The sequence below is a fragment of the Pelobates fuscus genome, chromosome 8 (assembly GCF_036172605.1).
Source record: "Pelobates fuscus isolate aPelFus1 chromosome 8, aPelFus1.pri, whole genome shotgun sequence".
Lineage (NCBI taxonomy): Eukaryota > Metazoa > Chordata > Amphibia > Anura > Pelobatidae > Pelobates > Pelobates fuscus.
In genome coordinates, this window is record NC_086324.1 from 45,938,214 (window position 1) to 45,961,999 (window position 23,786).

General features: G+C 39.6%; 1 protein-coding gene across 1 annotated transcript in view; it reads right to left on the reverse strand.

Annotated features, from left to right (window-relative positions):
- Window positions 1–23,786, reverse strand: part of PDE11A (phosphodiesterase 11A) — a 443,044-nt gene that overhangs the window by 211,416 nt on the left and 207,842 nt on the right. The window contains exons 3-5 of the mRNA XM_063429778.1: window positions 19,232–19,321; window positions 13,585–13,725; window positions 11,357–11,421 (exon numbers count right to left, since the gene is read on the reverse strand). Of these exons, the coding sequence (XP_063285848.1) occupies window positions 11,357–11,421; window positions 13,585–13,725; window positions 19,232–19,321 (296 nt within the window). The remainder of the gene's footprint in view (window positions 1–11,356; window positions 11,422–13,584; window positions 13,726–19,231; window positions 19,322–23,786) is intronic.

Here is a 23,786-nt window from a genome sequence, read left to right on the forward strand (position 1 = left end):
TTTGTGCCACTGTTGGTGCAGTTGTCGCAACTGGAATGTCTGCAGCCAACTCTATTACTGTCCAAAAGCTGGATATGGAAATCTATGCGCTAAAGCAACACATTAACGATATTCATCAGGTGATAAAAGAGCAAAGAACACTTCTCCAAGACGTGTTAACTATTGTGGAAGACACAGTTGTTACAACAAATTTGCATTCGGAGTTAATTGCCAAATCCACTGAGTTGCACCAAAGTCATGACTTATTTAAGCGTGAACTTTTATTTCTGCATGACCCGATATTGTTCCACACACTTGCTTTTCTCGACGAAGTGCAAACTGGAATGATCGAATTGGCAGGGGGACGCATACCTCTGTATTTTGTATCCAAGGATATTGTTCATGCGATGCTTGCCAATGTGGATGGAGAAACAATTGAGCCTATGCAATTAAATCTGGCCTTTGAGATGGGGAGCGCTATACCTCTCTTAATTGATCCGGAACGTATGGAGATTTGCTTTTTATTGGCCATACCATATGTAACTCCCAAAAACATTTTTCAAATGAAAACAATTTACAACGTTGGTACATGGAAGGAAAATATCCATGTAAAAGTCCAAACCCCAGACGTTTTGGCTTTTCAACCGTGGATACCAGATTGGTATTCAATACCCATTTTGAATGACTGTGAAAAATTCAAAGATAATAATTTCCAATGTGATGGAACACCTTTTGTGTACGATTCTACCAATGCTTTGTGTGGGATCGAGTACCTTAAACATGGCTCTGAAACATGTCAAGTGACTATGTCAAAAACCGACAGTAATGCGTTAGTACATGCTATCTTAGTAAAAGATAAATGGTTGGTAAGCACGTGTCTTAAAAACATGAGTGTTTTTCGCAGGGACCAGGTGACTAATAAAGTATTTGCCTTACCAGCACCTGTATCATTGATCAAGGTACCCCACGACTCTCGTATCACCATCGGTGACGTTACGCTATACCCAGTGTACACTGACGTCCTCGAAAGTGCTATTGAGATGGTGGATCCCTTCCAGAATCTAGATATCCCTCTAGATCCTAATCTAAAGTTCTTGCTGGACCATAAGCCCAACCACACTATCCAAATGTCAATCAAGAAAGATAACATTTCTGTGGACACATTTAAATACTCTGAGTTAGATACTGACCTTATTGATCGTGTTGACTGGTTCATCCATGTTAAGATTGTTATTGCGTGTGTTATGATAATGATGATATTATGGTTGATTGTACTAAGCATAAAGTTCAAAACACTTACAGGTACAAAAATATACAAATATGTTCATCCCACGCATGAGCCTATGTTAGAAATGATGTGATTGCACAATATGTCTTGTGACTTCCATAGTGCCTACTCATAAGCTAAATTACTTGGCTATGATATCCACTAAAGGGGGGTTATGTCAGGGTATTTATATCGGCAGACATTTTGTGCTATGATAGAAATACAAAGTGTATATTCTGAAGTCATTGTTGAACAGATCAGACTCCATTTTGTTATTCTCAAGTTAACAAAGACACAACATTTCTTTCCTTTCTCTATTGCTGACCGCTTAGCCAGAGCTGAATGGAATGTGTATATAAACAAACCAAATAGATAAGACATTGAGAATGGGGGTAGACAGACTGTCTAATTACTAATGGAATATAATAAATTCTATTCCCAGACTTAGGTGACAGAGGATTAAATAATTAAATTTTACTTTCCATACCAACAGATTCTCATTGTATTTTGAGTTCATCTATAGTGTTATAAGCTGTCATATTAGGAATTATAGCAGAATTTGCAGACGCATAGTCTGGACAAAACTGAGAAAAACTGTGTGATCTGACAAGTGAATATAAAATTATGGCTACATAAAGATAACGTAAATGACGTCAAAAATAGCCACCAGGAAAAGTTAACTCTTTCCTGGATAGGTATGTGTAGTGGAACAATACTACCATCTAGAGCTCAAATACGAAAATGATTACCTAGAAGGCAACCACACCCCACATTTGTGATTGGCTATCACCTAAGGAATTTTTCCCTTTAAAAAGTTAAGACAAGGGAAGTGTCAGGGTACCTGAAGCCTCTACCTCTAAGAGAGGTAGAGACTTAGAAGTTTATCCGTCCGGACGGCATGTCTCCTCGGTTCCTCGCGGTTCACCCGGTCTTGCTAACGCCGGCCGCGAGGGAGCCACTTCCTTTTATAGCAGGAGGCTCAGAGGCCGACGTCATGACGCCAACCCGGAACACCCTGTCACTCAAATCAGTGGAGACGAATCAGGACTCGCCGGAGGCGTGCCTTCTCTCCCTAACCAGCATACTTAACAGTGGCTATCTCATTCACTCATTGCCCTGTCGTGGTTCTAGTCCGCCTAGTCACACAGTGCTTTGTTATTCTCTTGTCTTTTGGTTCCGACCCGGCTTTGATATTTACTCTCCTGTCTTTCTGTTATCCTTGACCCGGCTTGTCTCTCGCTTACCTGTCTTCTCGTTCCCTCGACCTCGGCTTGTCTCTGACCATTCTATCGTAGTTATACGTTAAGTCCGGCCATTCTAAGGACCGGTATACGTATCTGCTACTCTTTGTACTCTGCGTGTTGGATCCCTGACCCGATCCTGACATTACGACAGGGCCATGGATCCTGCAGGTACAAATTGTCAGCTTGGTTCTCCTGATCCTAGGTTTGACGCCATGGATCATAGGATGGATCAGATGGCTCTAGCACTACAGGCGCTGCTGTCTCGTCCTATTAATCCACCTGAAGAGATGCGTAATATGTCTGCTTCTTCTGTGGGTTCAGGGCTAGAGGTAGCTACTGTAGGTGTTTCTTCCCGAGTTACCCCACCTGTACGTTATGCTGGTTCTCCTGAAAGGTGTCGTGGCTTTTTGAACCAGATTAGTATTCATTTCGAACTACAGCCTCGTTCATACCCTACTGATAGGGCAAAAGTGGGATTTATTATTACCTTACTCATTGAGAAAGCTCTGAGATGGGCTAATCCGTTGTGGGAGAATGATAATCCATTAGTCTATAACTATAATGCCTTTGTAGCTGCTTTTAAAAGAACTTTTGATCCCCCTGGCAGGAGGGTCAATGCAGCCAGATTACTGTTGCGCCTTAGACAAGACAACCAAACACTTGTGGATTACGCACTAGAGTTCAGGTCTTTGGCGGCAGAGGTAAAATGGAATGAACAGGCCTATATAGACGTATTCTTAAATGGATTATCTGATGTAATACTTGATGAGGTAGCGACAAGAGAGCTTCCCGAGAATCTGGAGGACTTAATTTCCTTTATCTCTCGTATTGACGAACGTCTAAGGGAGAGACAAAATACTCGAGATAGAACCGGTAAATCTTCCTTTACACTAGCACCATCATTTCAAATTTCTGAAACCAAAAATCCACAGGTTTCAGAACCTATGCAGTTAGGCCTTACTCGTCTATCAGAGGAGGAGAGACAGTACAGGAGAAGGGAGGGACTGTGTATGTATTGTGGGGCCAGAGGTCATGTACGTTTGAACTGTCCCAGTCGTCCGGGAAACGCTCGCACCTAAGTTTCTCTAGAGGACAGACCTTGGGTGTTTCGATTTTGTCCTCTACTCATAACTACAAAGAACATAGACTCCTATTACCGGTCTCTTTAACTTGGGAGAAGGGAACTTTAGAGACTATGGCATTGATAGACTCCGGCGCTGCTGAGAGTTTTATCGACCAAGAGTTTCTCACCAAACACACTATCCCATCCCAGTTAAGGAAGACACCCTTGGCTGTTGAAGCCATTGATGGTAGACCTTTAGTTGAGCCTGTGATTTTCCGGGAGACCATACCTCTTTACTTAACTACTGGTATTCTACACAAGGAGGAAATATCCCTACTACTCATTTCATCTCCTTCTGTTCCCATAGTCCTGGGATACTCCTGGCTCAAGAGACATAACCCCGTTATAGATTGGAGATCAGGGGAGATAGTTTCGTGGGGTCAGGATTGTCAAGAGAATTGTTTAAAGAAAGTGTCACCTCTTTGTAGTGTCAACTCACTTAATAACGCTACCGACTCTACCAAGGTACAGATACCGTCCCTGTATCAAGATTTAAAGGCAGTATTTGACAAAGGAAAGGCTGATACCTTACCACCACATAGGCCTTTTGATTGCAAAATTAATTTACTTTCTGGTACCATGCCCCCCAGGGGTCATGTATATCCTTTGTCTACGAATGAAAACTTAGTTCTAGAGGAGTATATTCGTGAGAACCTAGACAAGGGGTTCATTAGAAGATCCTCCTCTCCTGCTGGGGCTGGATTTTTTTTTGTTAAAAAGAAGGATGGTTCTTTAAGACCCTGCATTGACTACCGTGGTCTTAACAAGATAACCATCAGAAATGTATATCCGATTCCCTTGATCACCGAGCTTTTTGATCGATTAAAAAGTTCTAAAATTTTCACTAAGTTAGACCTTAGAGGTGCTTATAATTTGGTGAGAATTCACGACGGTGACGAGTGGAAAACTGCATTCAATACTCGATATGGCCACTATGAGTATACTGTAATGCCTTTTGGTCTCTGCAATGCCCCGGCGGTATTTCAGGACCTTATTAATGAGGTTCTTAGGGAGTTTCAAGATGACTGTGTGATTGTATACCTTGATGATATACTTATACATTCCAGGGATATTGAGACTCACCACGGACAAGTCAGAAGGGTTTTACACAAACTCCTTCAGCATGGCTTATACTGCAAACTAGAGAAATGCAGCTTTGACCAATCACAAACTACCTTTCTTGGTTATGTGATTTCTGGGGAAGGGTTTGAAATGGACCCGGAGAAGCTCCAATCCATATTAGATTGGCCTTTACCTAAGGGTCTCAAGGCTATCCAGAGATTTATTGGTTTCTCCAATTACTACAGACGTTTCATTAAGGGATACTCCTCTATCATTGCTCCCATCACCAATATGACCAAACAAGGGGCTGACACTAAGAATTGGTCTACTGAAGCACTTCTGGCTTTTAAGACACTCAAGGAGCTGTTTGCTTCCGCACCAATTTTAGTTCACCCTGATACTACACTACCTTTCCTACTCGAAGTTGACGCTTCTGAGACAGGTATAGGTGCTGTTCTGTCCCAAAGGTTGGGTGTAGATAAACCATTACATCCTTGTGGATACTTTTCCAAAAAGTTGTCAGGTACTGAAAGCAGATATGACATTGGTGACAGGGAACTACTAGCGGTTATAATGGCCTTGAAGGAGTGGAGACATTTATTGGAGGGTACTTTGCATCCTGTTACTATTTTGACAGATCATAAAAACTTATCCTATATTGGAGAGGCTAAACGACTATCATCTAGACAGGCTCGTTGGTCCATATTTCTCACTCACTTCAACTACGTACTCACATATAGGCCAGGTTCTAAGAATTCTAAAGCCGACGCCTTATCTCGCCAGTATGAACCTGCTGCCGTATCTGAGCCGGTTTTGTCCTCTATAGTACCCAAGTGTAACATTATTGCTAACACTACTCTCAAAGTCCATTCTCCGCTACTTGATCAGATAAGGAGCTTGCAGCATCTGGCACCTAGACTGACTCCGGCTTCCAGACTTTTCGTTCCTCCTGAACTCCAATTGGAGCTCTTACAGTGTCTTCACGAGAGTAAGGTGGCCGGTCATCCGGGTGTTCGCAAGACGTATTCTTTGATCTCCAAAGATTTCTGGTGGCCTTCGCTACGGAAGGATATTAAGGATTTTATCGGAGTTTGTGTGGTCTGTACTAAAACTAAATTACCGCATTCGCTTCCTTGTGGCCTCCTGCAGCCTCTGGAAATTCCTGGCAAACCTTGGTCCTGTGTGGCAATGGACTTTATTGTGGATCTGCCTGTTTCTAAAAAGCACACTGTTATCCTCACCGTAGTCGATAGGTTTACCAAGATGGCACATTTCGTACCGTTGCCTAAACTCCCGACTTCTCCTGAATTGGCGGAAATCTTTGCTAAAGAGATTTTTCGCTTGCATGGGATTCCCTCGGAGATCACTTCTGATAGAGGTTCCCAATTTGTTTCACGCTTCTGGAGATCATTCTGTTCTCAATTAGGCATCAAATTGAATTTTTCCTCCGCCTATCATCCTCAGTCTAACGGAGCTGCCGAGCGCACCAACCAGAAGATTGAGCAATACCTACGTTGTTTTGTTTCCGAACACCAGGACGATTGGGTCGGTTTGATTCCTTGGGCGGAGTTTGCGCACAACAATCTCGTTTGTGACTCTACGCATTCAAGCCCCTTCTTCATGAACTATGGCTTTCACCCATCTATTCTTCCCTCGGTTTCTCCTTCCCAAGGAGTGCCGTCGGTTGATGTCCATGTGGCCAATTTGAGGAAGTTGTGGGATCAGACTCGACAGATTCTTCTACACAATTCTATGCTGGTTAAGAAACATGCTGACAAACGAATTTTGTTCCAGGCGATAGAGTTTGGTTGAGTACTAGGAATATTCGCCTTAAAGTTCCTTCCATGAAATTCGCTCCTCGTTATATTGGCCCCTACAGGATCTTGACTCGAATTAATCCAGTGGCGTATCGTCTAGCTCTCCCAGCCGCTTTACGCATCCCAAACTCCTTTCACGTGTCATTGCTGAAACCTCTAATCTGTAACAGATTCTCCTCCACAATCGCCCCTCCGCGCCCTGTTCAGGTGGAGGGTCAGGAGGAGTATGAGGTTAACTCCATTATTGACTCTCGTGTCTCCCGGGGGAGAGTACAATATTTGGTTAACTGGAGGGGTTATGGTCCTGAGGAGAGGAGTTGGGTACCACAAGAGGATGTTCATGCTCCTCACCTTCGCAGGGCATTTCACTCTCGCTTTCCATCTCGCCCCGGCTCCTTCCGCCCGGTGGGCGTATCTGAGAGGGGGGGTACTGTCAGGGTACCTGAAGCCTCTACCTCTAAGAGAGGTAGAGACTTAGAAGTTTATCCGTCCGGACGGCATGTCTCCTCGGTTCCTCGCGGTTCACCCGGTCTTGCTAACGCCGGCCGCGAGGGAGCCACTTCCTTTTATAGCAGGAGGCTCAGAGGCCGACGTCATGACGCCAACCCGGAACACCCTGTCACTCAAATCAGTGGAGACGAATCAGGACTCGCCGGAGGCGTGCCTTCTCTCCCTAACCAGCATACTTAACAGTGGCTATCTCATTCACTCATTGCCCTGTCGTGGTTCTAGTCCGCCTAGTCACACAGTGCTTTGTTATTCTCTTGTCTTTTGGTTCCGACCCGGCTTTGATATTTACTCTCCTGTCTTTCTGTTATCCTTGACCCGGCTTGTCTCTCGCTTACCTGTCTTCTCGTTCCCTCGACCTCGGCTTGTCTCTGACCATTCTATCGTAGTTATACGTTAAGTCCGGCCATTCTAAGGACCGGTATACGTATCTGCTACTCTTTGTACTCTGCGTGTTGGATCCCTGACCCGATCCTGACAGGAAGAGAGGGAGATTCTAGAATTCAAAGAGATTCAAAGATTCGAGGATTCAAAGATTGAAGAGAAACACATTACGACACTCTGGGGATTCAGAGAGATCCAGGCAGAATCGGGCGACCAGAGTAACCAAGAAACTCTCACACTCCATGCAGAGAAAGAGATCTATGACATTTAGCTACCTGAGGATATCTGATGAGAAAATATCTACATAACTGGTAAATATACAGGCATTTAATTAATTAATTTAAATTAATTAAAATTAATAGCATGATATATGACTGGATAAATCATGTTTGATTTCATATTTAGAAATCTTAATTATTAAAGAATATATATATGGTTATAGCATCCTATCTGCAGCTGGGATTAATATAGCCATTAATGTATTTGTGTGATTAATATCACGTTAGCATATCATGACCATTTATCCAGCTGTATTGATTGGCCCTAAAATAAGATAAAATATCTATTTAGACAAATTAATTAAAATATCAGCTTATGTAACATGTAGATTTCTCATTGGATGGATCAAGGAGTGGTTACTGACTATTTAAATATTATTTTTATTTAATATTACATAGGAATAGATCTTAAATCCCTAGAAGAGGTTTAACCAGCATTGAAAGGGTTATTTCTAACTGCTAGCTAAGTTCTATTGCCCTACACTGCAGCTCAGTGTGAAACTCACATTCTTTCTCCCTGTAAAGCCTATCATAAATTGTCCTGACAGCTAAGTGCTGTAGAGGCGTTTATATTAACCAGGAAGTAAATGGCCTATTGTATTGCATATATTGTTTTATACTGAATATTCATTGATTATTGCCATATTGTATTGCATATTGTTATACTCGAATTCCATTGATTATTATCATGCATGTTACTCATCATTATTATTTAAATTGTTAAGAAATAAATATCTATTTTTATAACAATTTGTGATTTTTAATTACCGGTATATGGTTATACATTTCATTTAACACGATAACGATTAGGGATCTGAGAATTGAAAATCGTGGGCAATTTCTCATCTGTTTACATTATTATCCCATAAATATCCCCACAATTTCCTCATAGTCCTTCTTCTTGTTTCACATCTTACCTGGATGATATACTGGGTCCCAATTATGGTTATTTCACTAAGGGCTTTCAGAGTTTTTTACTGCTAAACATGTATTCAAATACAAAATCTGCTATTAACAGCCACCATCTCTCTTCTGTTTTAACCAGTTTTCTTATTACAACAAATTCACACCATTCCCCAAGTCTACTTCACAAATTACATTTTCATCCAAAGCAAGTACATTTTTTTTTACAGATGAACTATCTTGCTATGATTGCATAAAACTATCTCACAGATAGTCTCATTCTATTCTTTAAAATAGGTCTCGTTCTACAGTTGGGCTTTAGCTTTATTATTTATAGACATTATTTTTATTGATAACATTGTATTCATTTTAAAAACGGAAAATGACTTACGCGGGCTAATAGGATCACTGATATTATACACAGCGAACAGAAAGTAAATGTCTATGTCTCTCATTAGGAAACTCATGGGCAATTCTAGCTGAAAATATTTAGCAAAGTTAAAACACTATATTAAATAACTGAATCTTGCTATTAACTTCATGTCTGAAAAGAAAAAATCTATTTATAGACAAAGAACATTTTTAAAATTCTTTATTTTTGATCCATCCTCGTAAATGTAAGGCACTGATATCAAGAATACAACCACACATAATTTGTCTAGCAATGTGAGGGAGTAATGTGAAATGAGAATTTTGAATTTTTAAAACAAAAGGGAAACATCTAAAAATGGAGAGCATGGACCATTTAAATATTTGCCTATGAGAACATAAGTGGCACAGTAGGTGAGGTTGGACAACTAGGAGCACTATATCCCCGTGGGGAGTTACCTTCCTCCCGGGTTGTCAAAAAAAGGAAGGTTAACCATGGATTCCCTGTTGTGTTGCCGGGAGGGGTGGGGGGGAATTTGGGCTTGCTGTATGCAGGGTTTAGTCCTGCCTCGGGCAACTTGGGAGGTGGTGGAAGGTAAGAAGGGTTCATTATGAGAAAGTGGCAACAGGTAATTGACAGTACGTACCGGCCCAAATCAAAATGGTTGAAGAGAAAAAAACCCCCACAAAAATACATGATTGAAGAGCATTTTTTTACAGCACACGAAAGTGGACTGGTGCAGCTCGTCTGTCTGTTTCCTATCTAAAAGCGGGGATATTTAGATACGTCTAGTGAGATCAGAAGCAAAACCAATATGTTTGCACAAATTGTGTATTAGCTCACTCTCAATAAATCATCAAATGATGGTCATCAATAACTAAGTTCCTTTGATTAAGCATTTTTAAGTGCATTAGTTTATATTTTAGATGTACTGCCCAGTACAGGCCTTTTACAGTACCATATATTAAGATTATCGCGGACAGTTGATACTGACAAAATTTAGTTTGGCATCACTGAGGCGATGGACCAACTCACACATGTGAAAATAAAATTTATTTTTCATGGAATGACTTGAGTAAAAAAGACTGACTAGCCTGGAACGCACACATGCCATTTGTCACTCTGCAGCTGGCTTCCTTTCATGAAGGCCACAGCAACTGAGGTACTAGGATGACCAGTTACCTATACCATAATGCTCATTAATAATCTGGACATTTTAAATCTCTACATCTACATCTCCAACCAAACACTAGTAAGGGTTACTTACTTTTTAAAGTTTTTTAAGGGTTCTGCCTCACTTTGGCTGCAGCACATGCATAGAACTCAATCGTTTGTAGATCTAGATGCTATGAGAATGTGGTTGGCGGAGTGGCTCCTATTCGAACTCCATTGGATCTGTGTGCCCTACTGAGGCGTTGTTTTGCCTGTGAGTAATTTTTTAATGTAGGAATAGCCTGATTTTCCATTATTCGTGGCCAGTGCTGATTGCTCTGCACAGTGAGCTTTAATTTGTTTGTTCTTGATTATTTTTAAAGAATTTTAATTTTTTGTCTTGCCTCATTAAACAGGTCTTTTAATGTTTTATAGTGTTCATCAACTAGCACCAACCTAGTGTTATATATATGTTCATAAGCCATGTTACCAATTTACCAACTGCAGAAAATAAGATGTTTGCTTAATTGTTTACTGCTATTCTTGTGTGTGTATGGCAGGGGTAGGCAACCTTTAGCACTGAAGATATTATGGATACATCTTCCATAATGTTTGTATTGTCATAATGCTGGCAAAGCATCAAAGGAGATGCAGTTCACAAAATCTGGAGTGCTGAAGGTTGCCTAGCCCTGTTATATCACATCACTCTCAATAAAGGAAAGATTGACAAAATGATGTAGGGTTATTCACTAACCTATACAGTACTGGATCAAGGACTTCTGAAGCCTGCAGCTAAATATGTTGATTGACCTATTACCAGAATTTCCCTTTCCATTGTCACATAATCTGTTTTGCTATGCCCTACATGAAGTCTAAACCTGCTATTTGCATGACCTCTCTCTATTCTCACTACTGTGCGTGAGCATCATTGCTGGCTCTAAGACAGAGATTAACGTAAATGTAATTATCACCAGCAAAGTGGCTCCTAACAGTAAGATCTATAGAATTAAATGTTCTCGTGTTCCTTTGAAATAGCTACTGCTCTGAAATGATTGCATGACCAATGGCTGATATTAACAGGGTCTGAATTACGACCTTGTTTATTTATTTAAAAGTCCTATAAAGAACAGTACTGCAACATACGATATTAACTGTGTATTAATAATTTAAAAGCAGCTTTTCAACTCGAGAGACAAAAGAACATATTAAGCCATTGTTAAATAATTTATTCATGGCAATAATTCATTTAGACCTATCAAAAAAAAAATACCTGCTCTCTGCATCCGCACTGCATTTTGGGGACAGAAGCTCAAACGATTTTGTAAATTTCACCACCTGTTGCATTGAAAAGAAAGGTTATTCACTAACGAACTTTAGAAAAAAAACTGTAAAACAAACATAAATCATAAAATATAGGTTATCTCCAATGATCGATTGGATGACACTATGTTATGAATAAATAATAGCAATAAGAACAGATCAGCACACACTGATGTTGACTAAAATATGTATTTGCATTTATTAATATTTTAGGTATGTTTTAAATAATCTGTTAGTTTCATGTCCACTAGGTTTAACCCATTCTGAAACAATTTTCACATCCCCTTTCTTTATAGTTTGTAAATAAAGTGACAATCCACTGCCTTATTACTGTTTAGTAGCCATATCCCCAATGAAAACATGCATGTGTTTAATTGCATTTTTTATTATGTATCTAAAAACAATTTGCAAAAACTGCAGATCTCTTGTCTGAAGACTTTCTGTGGCTGTCCAATCACAAATTTCCCAATGGAGCTCAATGTGAAGTATTTGCAAAGTAGGTGCTCTGCCTCTTGAGTTTAGCTCCACTGAGCTAACCAAATCAGGAAGTAACAGGATCGGTTGTCTGATTGACAGCCATGGGTTTAACAAGGTTAATTTATAAATGTGCCAATTTTTATTTAATCTGCACTTTTGTAAAATAAAACAACACACTCTTCACACATAAAGCACTACAGTTATAGTGCTCTGGGGGTCTGGCATGTCCTTAACCCCTTAAGGACACATGACATGTGTGACATGTCATGATTCCCTTTTATTCCAGAAGTTTGGTCCTTAAGGGGTTAAGATGAGGTAATACGTATCCTATGGGTAAGTCTAATATTTCCATAACAAAGTCACCCAAAATCACTATAGCTGTTCTGACTATGACTCAAATTAAAAATTCTAACTTCAAGATAGTACTGATAACCCCAAATAAATTGAACATTAGCTCCAATAATATCACCTCTATACACCTGCAAGAGGTTAATGTATTACAAGCATGTTGCACTGACAAGCAAGGGTTAATGTATTGCAAGTTGTACACCTGCAAGAGATTGTAGATAAGAGGGAGAGTATATAAGTGAGATCGGCACCAGCACCACTAGACTTTGAGAAAGCACACCCAGGGCGAAACTAGTAAGTCACGTGGTGCTCATGTTCCTGGCGTTCAGGGGAGAGGATCAAACAGCGGTATCGGTAGACGATCAACTGATCACGATCTTTGCAATTCCCGTATGAACTGTAAGCCAGCTACAAAGATTTTGTTTTAAATTTGTTTTATGCAATCAATAAAGTGTGGAAATCATTTTAACCACTGAAGGTTCATTACTTGCATATACCGTGAGTACACTGTGGGACCAGTTAAAGTCCCTGGACCAGGTCAGCACAACATATAGGGGGAGTGGTGTTAACCCCTGTATATAATAGTGCGACACCATTGGAAGTTCTGTATGTCTTATCCCTTAGATGTGGACCATAAAGATATCCACCAGGATTGAATATATTAGATATCTAACTAGGTGAGAGCTCCACTTAGGGAGTGTCAGGTGGAGGTGTCTCACCTGACGTTATTATACCATTCCAGTTTCTATTTTGTTCTAGGTTATCCCTACAGGGTGGAAACCTTTGCGTGTTGAAGTATCAAGAAGAAGCTTATTCCAATGCAATTTGCAAGAACTTTGAACATATAAGAAAGTACATTTATACTGGGACATTGTTTTGATTTAATAAGTTCCAAATATATATATATGTTTCATTCTATTTTATTTTTATTTTTATTTTCATCCTTCTGTGTTCTCGCTAATTGGAGAGCTATTATTATTATGTGCGCTAACTCATTGTTGTAAGATTTGACTTGGAGCTTTGTGTACTTTGGGGAGAAGTGGAGGATAGCAGCACAAGGTATATATTAATTAAAGAGATAGAATCTACCATATTTATTTCTTAAAGGGAAAGCTCCTTAGATGAATACCTTATAGATTTCTTTACTATGTACATCTATTTACATTAATCAGCAAATATTATCAGACATTGATGTTATACTCATAATGGTTTGATACTTTAAAAGCCTCTGTTACAAGACAAGGATATCAAAACAACACATTCTAAACTAAAAAAGAAATCCACTGTTAACTGTGAAATGCGTCTGAAAGCATAAATTATGAATGAAGTCAAACTTTCAACACGACAACTTACTGGTGACTCAATGTCCTCCAGAAGAAGCACGGAGCAGCGTTCGCACTTCAGGAGCGTCTGGGCCCGATGCATAATTTTCTTGACAACTTTCTCCAGGTCAGTTTGCTCCTCAAACAGGTCGTTTACCACCTCCAGCAAGGCCTGAATGACAAGAATAATATATTGTTCTGGCTTCTACAGCAATACAACTATTTGTAACGACCTTGATCTTGTAATAGATTAAAATAATTGATGAGAGTGAGAAACTCTCTTTGTGAGGGTAGATAGATTATATATAAATAGATAGATAGATCAATAGATAGATAGATAGATTGATAGATAGATACTAAAGAACTATCACATAGCTTTGCTATGACCTTAAATGTCGAGCAGAACAATGCATCAGCCACGTCTTGATAATTGAGTACTCTGTCTAGAGGCACATTATGTTTTTCAATAAGACGTTGTCATATTCCTTTTTTTTTTTTTTTTTTTATAAGAGCAAAGCCGTTTAACGTAAAAGCAGGTATTTATTTTTATTTTAGAAGGAGTAGTGATATTTATTGTACATTTCTCTGAAAAGAAACTTCATGACAACCAGTATATAAATCAATAATTCTAGTGTGGTTTAGTAAACAGTTACCAAACCATTCAAAAGAACATTCATAACAGTGTATTTTGTAAATAGTCCTTTACTATGATTGGTAGCTAATGGTACAAGGGTCCACCACCATGGTAAGTATTACCACTTACCCAACTATACTCCCTAGCATAGGCGTGCGCCTGGGCACACCCTAATCCCCGCGGCACGCCTGTGAGTCCTGCAGGAGCGGAGCAGGAACGTTGTTCCTGCAGGCACTCAATGCCCCCCTTCCTCCCCCCGTGTTCTCCCTGTCATGGGGGGGGGCAAGAGTTGATGGACCCCAAACCCCCTCCCCCCGTCGGGCGCCTGTCTTCATCTCAACCGCGGCGAGGGAGCTGTGTGCTCTCTGCTCCCTCTCGCCATGCGCCGTTTGCTGATGCCGACAGCTACAGCAGACAGCCCGCGCGGCGAGAGGGAGCAGAGAGCACACAGCTCCCTCGCCACGGCTGAGATGAAGACAGGCGCCCAACCCACTGGACCCCAGGGACAAGTCCACGCCAGCTCTCCAGGTAGGGAGGCTGGGTGGACATTTTTTTATTAAAAAAATAATAATTTGTGAGTGTGTGTGTATGTGTGTCAGTGTGTGTGTATGTGTGTCAGTGTATGTGTCTGTGAATGTGTGTGTGTATGTGTGTCTGTGAATGTGTGTGTATATGTGTCTGTGAATGTGTGTGTATATGTGTCTGTGAATGTGTGTGTATATGTGTCAGTGTATGTGTATGTGTGTCAGTGTATGTGAATATGTGTGTCTGTGAATGTATGGGTGTGTGTGTGTCTGAGTGTGTGTGTGTGTCTGAGTATGCGTGTCAGTGTGTGTGTGCACATATATATATACATATATATATATATATATATATATATATATATATATACACACACACACACACACACTGGAGTGTATATTATTTTTTGGGGGGGTGGGAATCTTGGGAGAGTTCCCACACTTTATTCCCCAGGACTTTATTCTCCCCTGTTGGCTCACGCAGAGCCGGCGCTATCTGAGTGCCGGCTCTGCTCTAAGCCTCCATGGGCCGGCGGGGAGACCAAAGATCTACCTCACCGGCCCACAGCAGCATGGAGGGAGGTAGGAGAGGACCCAGGGAGCTCTAGACAGCAGCTCCGCCAGGTTCCTCTCGCGAGATCTGAGCGTTGCCGCAGCAACGCTCAGATCTCGCGAGAGTTAACTCTAGCCCCGCAGGCTAGAGTTCACTCTCCACTGGACCACCAGGGATGGCACATGGCAGCATGCACACACATACAGCACCCACACACAAACAGCACCTACAGACAAACAGCACCCTCACACAAACAGCACACACACAGCACCCTCACACACACAGCACACAAACAGCACCCACACACATACAGTACACTAATCACACCCAAACAAACACACACATCACCTTTACAAACACACAACACCCTCACACACAGCACACTAACAGCACCCTCACAAACACACACACAAACAGAACCCTCACAAATACACAACGCCCACACACATCACACAAACAGCACCCTCACACACACAGCACCCTCACACAGCACACTAACAGGACCCTAACAAACAAACACACACACACAAACACCCTCACACACAGCACACTACCAGCAGCCTCACACACAAACAGCACCCTCACAAACACACACACACACAAACACCCTCACCCACATAGCACACTACCAGCACCCTCACACACACATCACACTAACAGCCCCCTCACACATACACACAGAAGCACCCTTACACACACCACCCTCACACAGCACACACACAGCAGTGTATGTGTGTGTGTGTGTGTGTATATATATATATATATATATATATATATATATATATATATACATATACATGCGGCGTGTGTTTGTGCTTTAGGGTGCACACCCTAATGCAATAGGCTGCGCACGCCTATGCTCCCTAGGGCAGGAGTAGGCAAGCTTCGGCACTCCAGATGTTGTGAACTACATCTCCCATAATGTCAGAGGCAGAACTAACAAGAGAGGTCTCTGGTGCAAGAATTTTTGGGGGCCCACCTATTGCAAGGGTGGCCAAAATGTAGATCCCCATCTTTTGTACAACTCCCACAGTGCTTTGCCAGCTGGTGACCATTTATACAATCTTGCAAGGTTGCCTTTAGCATTCAGCAGTGTTTGTGTGTCAGAATATTTGTGTGTCCGAATTACATTTTTTGTATGGAGTATCATTGTGTGTGTTTTTATCTAGTGTTGGTGTTTGAAAGCAAACATGCATGTATGTGTAGTGTTAGTATTTGAATGCTGGGGTGTGTTTATATATAATGTTGATGTTTTAATATAGAGGAGTGTTTGTATGCAGTGATGTATGTGTAGTGTTGGCGTCACACAGATACACACACTGGCACACATGCAGATACACAGACACATGGAAACAAACACTGACACACATACAGATACACAGATACACACGCTGGCACACATACAGATACAGAAATACAAACACTGGCACACATACAGATACACAGATGCACATACTGACAACATACAGATACACACACACACACACACTGGTACACATAATGATACAGAGATACAAACACTGACAACATACAGATACACAGATACACACAATGACACATATACAGATACACACACTGACATGCAGACAAATACACACATACACACACTGATACAGACAGTGGTGCATAATTCGCTGGCACTGGGGCTGGATGGCGGAGCTGTGGGAACTTGGAGGCCTCCTCTGAGGCAACAAGTCACTCATCAGACCTCATTGTGGCCCGATTAGTTGGCTCTGCCCCTGTTTATTTCTAAGGGAGAAAGAAAGAGGCAGGAGCCTCTGACTGACCACCCACTTCTGTGCACTGCAACAGCACCATCCAGAGGGCCCATCATGCCAGCAGAAAGGACCCATTGCAAGCAGCAGCATAAGTCAGTGGTGGAACTCCTGGCCCTGTGCTGGGCTCCGCTAGCACTCTGGACCCCAGTCCAGTCACACCAGCTGCAACAGCGGTAGTTCTGAAACTGCATAATTCTCTTACAGCCATAATGCTACCAAAGTATCAGAGGAGATGTAGTCCCCAACATCTGAATTACCGAAGGTTGCCAGATATACAGAGACTATGGGGGACATTTATCAAAGTCTTCTGAAAAAAATGTAAATGGGGAAGAACCTGCTATAACTTAGCATAACATGTTTACTAAGATTTTCTACCTTTTGATTCATACCTAAAACGTTTATGCTCTAAAGCTGCTATTGAATGACCTGCCATTTCACTATTTAGTTTTTATCCACCCTAAAAGCCCATAATAGGATGACTTTAGGCCAACGCCAGTCTTTCTATCAGATGTATCAGATATTGGTGATGTATTGTACATCTCGGAGTGCTACGTGAACAGTACTTTACTTACAATCATAAATTACACTAGCTGTGAGTGTTCGTAACATGACAATGGCTCATGATGGACACTGAATCAGTAGTTTTTTCACCAGACTATATTGTCTATACATTGCATGTTTTGCTGTCATGACTTTTAAATTTACAAAAATGTCTAATTTTTTCTGATACTTTTCTGTATGTTTTGTTTTGTAAATAAGGATGGCTTCAATAAAATAAAAAAACACACACACAAAAAAACCCTATAAATCTTCCACTCCCGTCTTCGTTGATAACATAACATGTCAGAACATAGCATTTTTTTATTCCTTTCTTTTCACTGAAAATTTACTTTACTATAAAAAATATAAACTAGCAGACTGCAAACAAAAGCCAGATTGTTTTGAGCACTCGCATTTTAATACAATAGCAAGATAATTATGCAATTCCATCACATTCAACCACACAAGCCAGTTGCTACTACTCATCTGTAAGGAAGCATAATAAAACATTTTCCAATTTTGCTTTGACAAAAATTAAAAATACCTTTGCGACTCCAAAGTTTATTTCATCCCAGATCATAAATATACATGAGTTTAAATTAATTATTTTAATTAAGCCTATTGCAGTAATGAGATTTTAACATTCCATTACTACGTATGTTGCAGACATTATAGGACACATTTATCAAGCCAAAACAGATGGAATTCCTCATCATAGGAATATCTCTGATGGAATCACGGCATATCTGGGGTCAAGATCCTGAGTCATTCATGTGGACTTTTGGTATTAAAATGCTGAAAACCCAATATTAAGCAGGTAGCCCCAGTTTATTTTTACGTGTAGATGCCGTAGGTATACGGGAATGGTACATCTAGATTTCACCAAGCAGGAACCTCTGTAAAGTTAGATCATCTCAAAGGAATTATTGCAACACTAAGCACAATACTTGTGATACAAGCCTTACAAGCTTACAGGCCAACCAATCAGAGTGGTCTGACTGATATTGTGGTAAAAGCCTTAAAGCTTATAAGGGCATGGGAAAAGCATTATAAAGGCTCATTCTGAGCTGAGTCCTATGGGACATTCCTGGATTCGTTATATATTGCGTTGTGTTCTTTTATTATTTCCATAATATGTATATATATTCAAAGTAAAATCTGGATTTTTATTTGATCATTTTTGGGTGAAAGAAAAGAAGATGAAACACTAAGTCCCCCCATATATTCTAATTAAGTGGGGGCAAGTGGAAGGTATAAAATCACCCTTGTGCTAATGTGGGGGTTAAATTGGCCCCACAGGCTTTGTTTTTCCTTAACTATTTGATGCAGTGGCAGGCTAGCAAGTGCTGGCCAGCCACCATATAAGTTACCCTCGCACCGCTGGTTCAGACGATTTCTTATTTCAAGACCGAAGTTTGGCCAAACCGAGCCAGCAAACTGACCAATGTTGGAGCTCAAGTCTGAAAATGTTGTTTGGAAGAATCTAAAAATCTTGCTGTGCACAAGTCTAGTGAGACTGGTCTGAGACGTAAGGCCAAGTAAAGTGTTTCTCTCCACACTAACATTGTAAGAGTTGGATTGTACAAATTAATAAGTAAATAACAGCAAGAAACATGGAACCCATTCTCAGGTGTGAACATTATTAGACTTACCCGGCTCCTGTCATATTCCTTCCTGGATGCAGAGAAAAGCTGAGCATTAGATATCGCAATACCACAGAATGGGAGATACATTTGCATAACCTAGAAATAGAGAGAAATAAGCCTCATAAGCACAATTATGTATCACTCAACTACTCAGAATGGAAAGCAAAGGTGAAACACATTGCACCATATACAACATATCTATCACTGGTAAGTTTTATTCCAGATAGGTCTGTAATGATGAGCACGATTTCAACATCCAAAAACCTACTATGGCCAAACCAACTATTTTGCCTACAGAAATATAGCATTTTGTTATAGCAATAGTTTAGGAAACTACACACTCATCTTAAATGATATCAAAGTAACATAGGTGCAGCTAGAGTGTGAAACTATATTTGTGCTGCTTAATTGTGTATTACTATTGAGTATTAAAAGGACCTGTATTTTTATGTGTTATGCTGCTCCAAGGATACTTTCCAAACTTCACAATAGGTGGGGACCTCAATGCAGAACATGATTCAGTGCTTGGCCCCTCTCGATCAGGGAGTTGCCGCTCCAGAACCGCCAATTCCATAGAACTACACTTTGGCACACAATGCTTATGGTAATGTGCCAAAAATATATTTAAGTATTGGTGGGAAAATGTAGGGTTAGAAGATGGTGCCATGGTTCATAGTATACACATGGCCTCCTGTTTGTAGAGTAAGTAGAATTTGTATAATGTTACCATTACAGCTAACTTAGAGAATTGTAAGCAGATGATTATAAATTGTCACTTTTGTGTTTTGATGGTTACGTTTGAAAAAGTCTTAAATAAGAGCCAAAATATTGATCATTGATGTAACTTATACCGCCTTCTGAATTTAGTATCTCATTGAAAAATTACCTGTCAAGTACATCATCATTTAATTGTTATATACAGCTATAGCTTGCCCCGAGGCACTATTTAATATCTTTCACTAAAGGCAGATTACCAAGCTATTTTATCTATATAGTTAATTTGTGTTCGGGGCAATCTTGGTTATGATATGAATTGAGATAATAGTCACCATCCCCTAATAGGAAAAGTCGGTTAAGGTCTGCCGATACTGACCTAGGTGGTAGGCCTGTAAATAAAGTGGGCCTACCCTAGAAGAGAATGGTGAATAGAGGGAGTGGAGGGTGGGTCAGCAGTACGTCTCTAGACCAATCATATATATATTTTGCCCTAAACACCTAATCTAAATAAAATAAAACAAAAATGTAGTATGCAAAGGTAACTAAGAATCCAGAACTAATCAGGAAAATATGTTTTACGCTAATTTTCATTCAATGGTCTGGCACACAGAAGACACAGAAGAGGAACAGAATAAAAAAAAAATACACAGTGTAAATCATACATAGAGTAAAACATCATGTAAACTGTATACAATAAAACCTGTAAATAAATGTGTTAAACTCTTAATGTTGGAGCAGGCTTAATGCTGCTCTTACTGTAATAGTACCAAAGTAACCTCCGGTGAGAGAACAAATCATCACCAATGGATCATGATACACCTCCCAATGTGGATCATGGAAGGATAACATAAAAAACATAATTTATTATTAAAATCACCTTAAAATCATCAGCTTGGCATTGACTCTGTTCTAGGTGTTAACGTCTTTTTGTCAGCATTTGTCAGCTAATTATTAAAAAAAAAATATGCGGAAAGCATAATTTAATAAAACTACACCCTGACAAAAGTAAATTCAAAATTTACTGTATAGTTTGTGTAATGGTATCAATTAATTAATGACTTTACATCATAAATAAAGCATATTTAGTGTAATGCTTTGGAGGCACCACTAGGGGCAGTGTGTAGGAAGACATGTGCTTCTGGCAGTGACATCACAGGCCAGCCTACTTACACTGAATAAAAACCAGATGTAGGAGAAACTCTGTCTCTTTTTGCCTGTACCTGACTGGACCTAAGATGTAGTACCAGCTCTGACAACCCCAGCCAAAGGGCTGGGGCCTTGTAAGTAATATAAATTAGCAATTGTAATAGCCTTTTGTAAAACGTGTGGCAACCTTTTGTAGTTTTGTATTGTGTAATTATTATGGTAAATTGACATTCTGCTAGCATGTGTTTAATTGTTATTATAATTATATTAAATATACATTTAATACTACAATGTTTTGTGTATTTCCTATTATATATTCAACCATAATACCGAACTCTAAAAAATATTAATGTTGTTATTTGTTGCTTAATTATTATATATTAATTATTAAATTAATATTCATATTTAAGTCACAACTTTAACACTTGGCGACGAAGATATGGGATTATGCTGGAATATTAGGGAAAATACAAAAGTTATGCATTTTGTTTAATACATAGAGTCAATTGTCTGTCTGTATAGAAGTGAATAAATTGATGATCTGGTTTCAATGGAATGAATATAGATAGCAAATAGGGATTAGATATTTGTTTTTAATGTATCTCTTGCTGTAGAACATAGTGATGAATTATTGTGTTGCTTGTTACCAATCTTTGGTCATTTTTATATAGAAAAAAATATACTTTACTTTTTGTCTGACCATGTGGATTTTAATCCACCATTGACCACATGGTGTGAATGAGTTGAGGCCTAGTTTCATTGTTTGCTACCATTTGCATAGGAAAAGACTTTTCACTAAACTAGTTCTCCAGGTTTTATTGCTAAATTTGACCATGTTTGTGTACTAATTTACATTTGTTTGGCATTCATGGATTTGTCTAGTTGAAAAGAGATTTGGACAAAATGTATTAGTAGTTAAGAAAAAGATACGTTTAGTAAAGCAGATTCAGTGAATAATAGATTTATGTGTGCGTATACACAGAATATTAGTATAAATATATATATGATTTTGACTCATGAAGGAGAGACCACCTTTGATTTTTTTAACAGCTGTGTGACCATGCTTTTCAGCTACAGCTGGGGGAGAATTTGTCCTTGTTGGGGGTGGGTGGCCTTGCCTGTATGAGAAAAATAAACTGCATTGTTTTGTAAATGTAATTACCTAAACTGATCAATTTGTGGAGTGTTTTTCAGCTTTATTATCCAGGACTAAGGAATTACTGGACATATGATGGAATTTCAGGAACTGGTAACAAATGAACTGAAAAAATGGTAAAATAATTCCTTTGTCCTATTCAGTCTGAATATTTTAACAAGTTAGCATTTTTAACAAAGTAAGTGTATGGGCTCAGATTAAGATTTATATTATTTTAGAAGCCATCTATAACTGATTTTAATATTTCCATGCTTTGAATTAGGGTGTATCTGCCTAGCGGGTGAACCTCCATAACGTGGGCTGTGATTTTAGTTACAGTAGCGGGTGGGGAACCTGAGCTAGGGGGTATTTAAACGTGTCCGGATAAGGGGGAGCATACCCAATAGTTGTTGTGCAGTTCTATCCTGTATTATTATATTATTTGAAACCCTGTATTACTTATAAGTAGCGTTTTGTAACTTATTTGTAATTGTTTATATATATTGCTCTGGGAAAGGGATAGGCTAAATCTCTGAGAGACCAGGAAATATATTTTAAAAAAGGGCGTATTACACTAGTGGTAGGGCGGCCTATCATGACCATAGAGACCCTTGGTGACTAGTTTTTGTTGTATATTGCCCTGGGAAGGGGATACGCTATTTAATAGAAATTCCTGAGAGACCAGGAAATATACAATAAGTGATACGTGAGTGTACTGGTTAAATTGCAGACATATTGGTCCAGAACCTTTAATCGAGCCGGAAAAGAGGCTGCTGTATGTTTGCTCCTCTATAATTTTGCGGGGGCGGTCACCCCCATGCGGAAAGCCACTGCCATCACAGGATGGTTAGTTGTGCAGGCCCTTAGCCGCGAGGTGCAAGCATGTCCGTGGAAAGGCTAGAAATTAATAGGGAGTCACTCATAGCTGTCAGAAGTGTTGAACTTTGAGACATATTGACCTATATCCTTTCAGAGGCGGAAGAGGTGTTGTGGTTCACTCCTCTATAATTTAACCAAAGGGTGGAGAGTTATTAAACATGTTTAGGTTGGCTAGAAATGTGTTTCCTGAATTGCAGAGAAGATGCAGAAAGCAGCTATTAGCTTATTGTTTTTTTTAAGAGCCTTGTAAAAATTAAGAAAGTTATCTTGTTGAAAAAAAAAAATATTTATCAAATGAAAAGCTGAAGGAGTGTGTTTACATGTCTGTGTGTGTGTATATATATATATATATATATATATATATATATATATATTCTAAGTAAAATATTTGCAGTATACGCTATAAGTGACTAGGAAAGTAATCCTGATCTGTTTTCTAACCTTTTCAGATGTAGCAGAAACCAGAGGTGGACATTGGAACACAGATAGAATATCAGATGGAGACCAGTGTCTAAATGTTGACCTTTGATGAGCTATTGAATGTTTTATTTTATTGTCTATTTAACATGTCTATGCTATGATTTTGTGCATACTATTCTCTTATTTCTAGTGATTGTATTGCAATTGAAACCCTTATGTATTATTGTTGTATGTATGTATGCTTGCCTGGGAAAGGGGGGAATT